Source organism: Lygodium microphyllum, chromosome 21, assembly GCF_053477565.2.
Source record: "Lygodium microphyllum isolate KBCC chromosome 21, Lygodium_microphyllum_v1.1.10, whole genome shotgun sequence".
Classification (NCBI taxonomy): domain Eukaryota; kingdom Viridiplantae; phylum Streptophyta; class Polypodiopsida; order Schizaeales; family Lygodiaceae; genus Lygodium; species Lygodium microphyllum.
The window spans coordinates 122,632,303-122,638,937 of record NC_141155.1 but is presented as its reverse complement, the minus strand read 5'-3'; the positions used below and the strand labels follow the sequence as shown (position 1 = coordinate 122,638,937).

The 6,635-nt window shown below is 42.0% G+C and overlaps 1 protein-coding gene across 4 annotated transcripts; it reads right to left on the bottom strand.

The window, feature by feature from the left end:
• Positions 1-215: 215 nt before the first annotated feature.
• On the bottom strand, positions 216-4,956 carry LOC148018506 (65-kDa microtubule-associated protein 1-like). Of its 4 annotated transcripts, XM_087662097.1 has the most exons (14): positions 4,738-4,954; positions 4,443-4,611; positions 4,286-4,352; positions 3,983-4,186; positions 3,632-3,889; positions 3,301-3,516; positions 3,060-3,215; positions 2,817-2,976; positions 2,575-2,726; positions 2,403-2,490; positions 2,163-2,236; positions 1,953-2,027; positions 1,531-1,849; positions 217-1,155 (listed from the first exon to the last, which is right to left on the bottom strand). In XM_087662097.1, exons 3-14 carry the CDS (start codon positions 4,346-4,348, stop codon positions 677-679), a joined length of 2,244 nt encoding a protein of 747 aa, XP_087518223.1. In that variant the 5' UTR covers positions 4,349-4,352; positions 4,443-4,611; positions 4,738-4,954; the 3' UTR covers positions 217-676. The 4 variants fall into 4 exon arrangements, with proteins under 4 accessions (XP_087518224.1, XP_087518223.1, XP_087518222.1 ...); XM_087662096.1 differs by having other exon boundaries at positions 4,443-4,954; XM_087662099.1 differs by having other exon boundaries at positions 1,021-1,155; positions 1,605-1,849; positions 4,443-4,956.
• Between the last annotated feature and the right edge of the window lie 1,679 nt (positions 4,957-6,635).

Below are 6,635 nucleotides of genomic sequence, written 5' to 3'. Positions count from 1 at the left end.
CACGTCAAAAAATGCTATGCTAAAATTGCAAATGCAGATGTCATAGAGGGCTTGCATCTGTACCAATCATAATGGGAGTTTCACACACTTCAGTATTCAATGCAACATAACAAATGCCCCATACCACCACAGTGATAACAGCTGCTTTACAGATGAGCTGCAGACATGAAGATCCTTTCCAAATTTTGAGAAGGTATTAAAGAACTCTGTATGTTCCACTTGATTGTACAGGGTGTATGTGACATTTCTGAATGCACAGAATGAATTTCTGTCAAAATGCCAATGCAAATTGGCTAGGCAAAAATGAGGTGCCACTGTGCAATCACTTTATTCACCACACCACAAAAGAGCATCAGAGACTATCATTGAACTCACACACTTCTTCAGTATTCAATGCAATGTTACAAACGTCCAGTATTACCACAATAAATCACAGCTGCTTTACATATGAGCCCAGACGAAGATTCTTTTGAGATGCTGAGAAGGTATCAATGAGCTTTGAATGCTCCGCTTGATTGTACACGGTGTATGTTGCTTTCTGAATGTACAGAGTAAGACAAATGAATCCCTACCAGAATGCCAACAGAATTTGGCTCTAAGAAATTTTGAAGAGGTGCCAACCACAATTAAGATGGACAAAAATGCCTTTCTTGTGACATTCTTATCTGCAGTCTGTCTATGTGCTAACCTGTGAATCATGGTGGAAAATAAATGCTAGTCGTCTTTCCTCAAATGAGTATTCTTGTGGTGGCTGAAACTGAGAATCGTTATGTTGCTTTTGGGAGGATGCTTTCAAAGTAGTGCTTTCCTTGTAGGGAGGACCATTTTCTTCATATACAGGCACTTCTTTTGTTGGCCTGCTTAGTCCACTGACAGATACAGGAATGTCTATCTGTTTGTGAGGAGTATCATTTTCCTCATCCAATGTAGTTTCTGCAGTCGGTCGACCAAGTGGGGTGGCAGGTAAAGAATGCTTCATCAAATTGAGGACGACCTTCACCGGAGTAGATGGAACGTGTCCGCCCTTGCTGTTTATCTCTTCTACCACATTGGTGTTAGGTTTAGCAATGAGGGTGGGTACTGGAGAAAGTGGCAGGCGAGGCATAGAGTTTGAATCTGTGTCAGGAATTGATGGATTGGTGGCAGGATCGTTACCTATGCAAAATTTTCAAGTTACATACAAAAGTTAACGCAAGATGGGTGAAAAAAATCCTACTTAAGGTTAGGGGTAGGCAATAATGATGTACAACTTGCTGTTTTTTTGAACAGTTTTGGGTATTTACTTGGTGAAGGGAGTGTACCAGCATGTTTCTTGCTAAAACTTTTACTCTTTGACATAGTTTGGTGAAAGCATACAAGAACAAGTGCAATATATTTGCGATGTGTTGCCATATAAATCACTATGACAGTGGAGCGCACATTAAAATATCAGAGTAATGTTGGACATATACGTTATATGTTTCAACGCCACCAGTAGGAGAAAACTAAAGCTAAGTAGAGAAGATGCACTCAACGTGCTTTCCATCTCACCAGTAGGGGATAGACTAGCATCGTCCTCAATGAGCACCCTATTAGCTGTGGTTGGAGTTGTAGTTTTTATTGACCTGATATCCTTGAAAGCTGCTGGTGTTCCCAGTCTCCCAGGTGTTGTCCCATTTGACCTTGAAACTGCTGGAGTTTCTTGTTGCAGCACAGCTCCCCCAAGTGATAACCTACGGCTACTTGGAACACTGGCACCGTTCGGTCTCAATGTTTGAACAGTTTTCTTCACTGGTGTTCTGCTGTTTGAGTTTGGCCTTACCCCAGAAAGAGACTCTGGCTCATTTATCGCCTGTAGTCGTCTTTGATCCTGCAATCACATTTTAAAGACCATACAACACCAATCAAAACAATATGAACTTATCCAGTTGATCACCTACATTCACATCTATCAGAAACACCATTCCACATACCCTCAGCCTTTTTCTTTCTTCTTCTTTTTCTGTCCGTTGTATTTTGTATGCTTCTATGGTTGAAATTAGCCTTCCCTGGCAAGGTATAGACCGTGAGAGAAAGATGCACAAAATTATGTCATAAAAACATAAAACAAAATCAAACACATCACCCAATAAATCATTATAAGAAAAAATGCACACTTGTAAAAACAAAATCAGACACATTACCCCATCATACATTAAAGGTTTGCCCCTTTCATCCTCCCACGCCTTAGTTTTTGATATGAGTGCATCAACCAGTGCTGTTGACAACGCAATTTCAATCAAGAAAACTTGAAGCCTTTAAAGAAACACCTATGAACATACATGAGTGCAAAGGTCGAACAAGTGAATCTCATCATGCAAGCACCTGTGCAAATAATATAACAGATTGATGCATGTCGACACCAATGACCTGTCTCTGCTCACCTGGAATTCTGTTAACTGTTGCACGAGCTCTCTCAGCACGCTTCAAGTTCAAGTGTGCTCCTCTGGTTGCATTGTACCTATTTTCATCCTGTTCCTTGGAGAGTGAGCAGAAAGTGTGGAAATTATACAGCTTTTCTCAGCAATGCTTTAATACTAACCTTGTTATACTCACCTTGTTATACTCTTCGAGCCAGCTTTCTTCCTCACATGCACTCATCCACTTCTCTATCTTTTCCATGATGTCCTTTCTGCTAAAGGCTTCTTCCTTTGCTGTTCCTATCTGCTGCTCAATATTTGCAAGAAGTGCAGCTGGGTCCACCATACCTAACGGCCAGAATGCAAATGAGAACTGTTTTATTTGAAGACATCTTACTGTAGCTAAAAAGAGCTTGACATAAGAAGTGGCAACCTCACCGGATTCCAATGACGCAAGTGTAGTCTCAAGACTTGTATTTCCATCTGGAACCATGTGAGCCTTCCGACAAATTTCCTCTAACTCACAGAATTTCTTCAGGACCAACTCTTTCAGCTTGCTGGATTTAAGCTGCTCTAACCTTTCAACTTCAGCCTCTGCCTAAGGCAATCAAGTTTCCCTCGTGTTAAAAATTTCACAAGCCTTTTGGACAAGAAGCCTCATAAAATTACATGGGAACTGACCTGCTCTATAACCACCTGAGAAAGTGCACCTGCAGCAACCACCTCATTCTCCGCAGCTGCAATGTTACATGTCACATGCTGGAACTGATGTTGCTCCTCCACAGGGGTGTCCATCAAGTTCCAAAGTTCAAGTAATGATGCACCAAGATCTTGTACCTGTTTGAAACTCAAGTTCACAAAGTTACAGATTCCTATGCAAAATAATTCACTCCAACTTATATTCACAGTGTCCTGAACTGACCTGTTGCATTCTCCTCCTCTTTTCCTCCCTCAAAGACTCTATAGTACTGTTCAGAGAGAGAATAGTTTCATTACTGACACTCTTGCCTTGGTTGCTAAGAGACTCGTCCAAACTTGGATGAACATCTCTTATGGTCTTCAAAAAATCCCAACCAAGAACAGCGCACAGGTCATGAATCGTGTTAATGTGTTCCATGACCCTGTGAAGTCGATCATTCTGGAAGTGAAAATAATTAAGCAGAAGGCGTTAGCCACAATCCCAGCAAAGTTTCTCCAGGTTCAGTCTAGACGAGGAACAATGTGGAGCGCTGGCATGATACTAACATACAAACCTTCTCCTTCTGCAAAGCGTAAAGCTGTGCTTGCAACTCCTCCAATTTCCCTTGGGATAGATCCTGCTCAACAAGTGTTGCTGCACTTCCTATTGGAGCTTCCATGCCTTGAGAAGACATTTCCTGCTGGATCTTTTGAATTTGTGCCCGTATTTCAGCAAATTGCCTCTTACGTTCTTCTCGTTTCCTTTTCAGGTCTTCGAGAAGTGGCTTTAGTTGTGCCAGCTGCTCCTTCAGTGAGAAGCCTCTTTTCTCTAGCTGTCCAAATGCTTTAGTGTCACTTTTTGGAAGGAGATATGACCTGCTACAATTCCAAGGCTGCTAGGATCAACAAGAGAGAGGTTAAAGTACCTGTGCCATGGGCGGCCGGTCTCCGAGTGCAGAAGCCAAGGCGACTATATCGGAATGGATGTCTGCTAACATTTGGTGCATTCGAGCTCGTGACCGATTCGCTTGATCCACCTTCCTCCGATAGGCCTGCACGCGCTCTTGTTCAACCTCCAAAAGCATCTGGTCTCTGTCTTCCTCTGTTTCTCCAACTTCATCCCAGATTAGCTGCACAAGTAGTGCATTCAATTCAAATTTCAAGCCTTACAAAAAGCCTGCTTAAGTAATGAACATCAAAGGACGATATATTGGTGAGAGGAGACGAACCTGCAGCTCGTTGAGCAAAGAGCTGCATGTGGCGTCGAGTTGCTGCCTTCTCATTGAAGACATCCCCCTGCGGTGGAAAGCAACAAATTGCAACCTTATTTGCCAGTCTTTGAGCAATCGAGAAGCAAGGAAGGAGACGAAAGGAGCAATGCTTGACCTCGATTACTCCGAATATTGTACAAACGTTAAAGATTCCAGACGTTTTGATCATGCGAAAGGCACCAGTTCAACGGCTGCCGTTTCGTCCTGCTTCGTCGTGAGGGAGAATCTTTGCAGGAGAAAATCCTGGTTCCTAAAGGCCGAGCAGAATTGAGCTTTGCCACCACCTGAGTAAATGCAAGAAGGCTGTCGGATTGCGTAAAGGCGTTTCTGTACAGGTTCGAAGAAAGAATGCCGAAAACAGAAGAAGAAGACGAAGGAGGAAAAGAATAAGAAGAAAAAAAAGAAGACACCGCAGCCATGGGGAAACGAAGAAGAAATGTGTGCCGTCCTTCAGCCTGCATGTCTTGCACGTCCTACTGCGTGGGTCCTTAGTGAACCCACGCACATACACACTTGGAAGAGAACAATACGTTAAATCCTGTAGTTGAAAGCCAAAACACAGAGTAATGTTCAGGCTGCTCCCGTTTATTACCGGAACCTAAAGCCATGCCTGCCTACACGCCCAAAAACTAAGGTACTAAGGCTCCTCACACATGATTACGAACACCCAACTCTTGTCCAAAGTGTGAACATGCAATTTTTGAATCAGGACGTGAATATGAGCACATTTATATATCAAAAAGATACATTTTGTAAAAAAGTAAAAAAAATAATATATTTATAATTTTTTTGATTGGTTGCAAATGCAAAAGGTGTACCCATGTTCCTCACTTTACAAATTGGGCAAGGGAGACTCATCCAAAAGTGGGCAAGGAATTCACTTGTTTAGCTGGCAGAAAAAAGTCATGTCCTCTCTGGTGTGTAAATAACTATGGATGTCCAATCCCTTGCAAAGTGGGCCTCCACCATTTGGTGTCTAACTAGCTTGATCCACCTTAGCGCAAAGCTATCGTGAAGCAACATCGCGAGGAAAGTACACTTCTTGTGACACCCCTTCCTCTCTCTCTCTCTCTCTCTCTCTCTCTCTCTCTCTCTCTCTCTCTCTCTATTTGCTTCTCCCTCCTTCCCTCCTCTCTCCCTCCTCCACTTTGCTCCCTCCTATTATGCTTCCAAGAGGAAGCATCCAAGTGTTTCGGACCTTCATAGGACTTTCATGCGGAAATTGTCAAAAGGCACAAAAATGGCACGACAGAAAGGGACCTTCATAGGACTTTCATGCGGAAATTGTCAAAAGGCACAAAAATGGCACGACAGAAAGGGACAAAGAATGTATCAATAAGGGAATCAATTCATTATAGAATAGAAAGGTACAACATGTAGGCACATCTCATGACCACACCCTTGTGATGCCTTACATGTAAGGGTTCACCACTGAGCATAGGGAATCATAATATGTAAAGTGCACATTAAACTACGCGTGAGTCACAACTATTGCCTATATAGGTATATTTAGCTGCAACACCAATGCACACCTACAAAGCCCCAAATGGGGAAACAAGATCCCATGCTTAACCCTATACAATGGATTGACATTATAGCTTACACTAAAGATGTGGATGCTAGGGATGTTTGTATGTCATCCTTGGAGGAGTCCTTGTGGTGTTTGTTGATGGTGCATGCTTTTTTGTTGTGGTTTTATTGGTTGTAGGTGACAAGGCTATGAAAGATTATGGCATCTTTGTACCCTTGATTGGTAATTTCCAATGGTGGGTTATTGTTGAAGGATGGAGACATTGACTTGAAGGTCATTGAAAAAGAGGTCATTGTGTGAAGATCCTTGCAATCTTTTGTACCTACAATGGAAAACCTCTTGTGCATTCTCTAGCTATGGGGAAGTGGTAGGCTTCTTTTCATGATACATAGGGCATATATTATTGGTTTGGGAGATGGGTTGAGAACTCTTGGTAAGCTTGGTATATTTTCCCACACATGAGGACCCAAACCATGCATAGATTTATGTGAGTGTGTGTGTGTGTATACTTAGATATTACTTACTTAGAAGACTACTCCACTAGATCTCTATAGTTGTGTAGTCACAAAAAATCCATACTTAAATAGAATCGGAGAAACACATGACGAGTATTCCAAGGAAATATATTAGAATATATTAGCACATCAAGAAGTAGATAGTTTTCTTCTCGTCACATAGTTGATGTCTACTCCTAGATGAAGATGAGAAAAAGCTCATACATACACATCTTATCTATGTTAGGGAGGCAACCATATCTCCAAAAGGTTCGTTGAACTA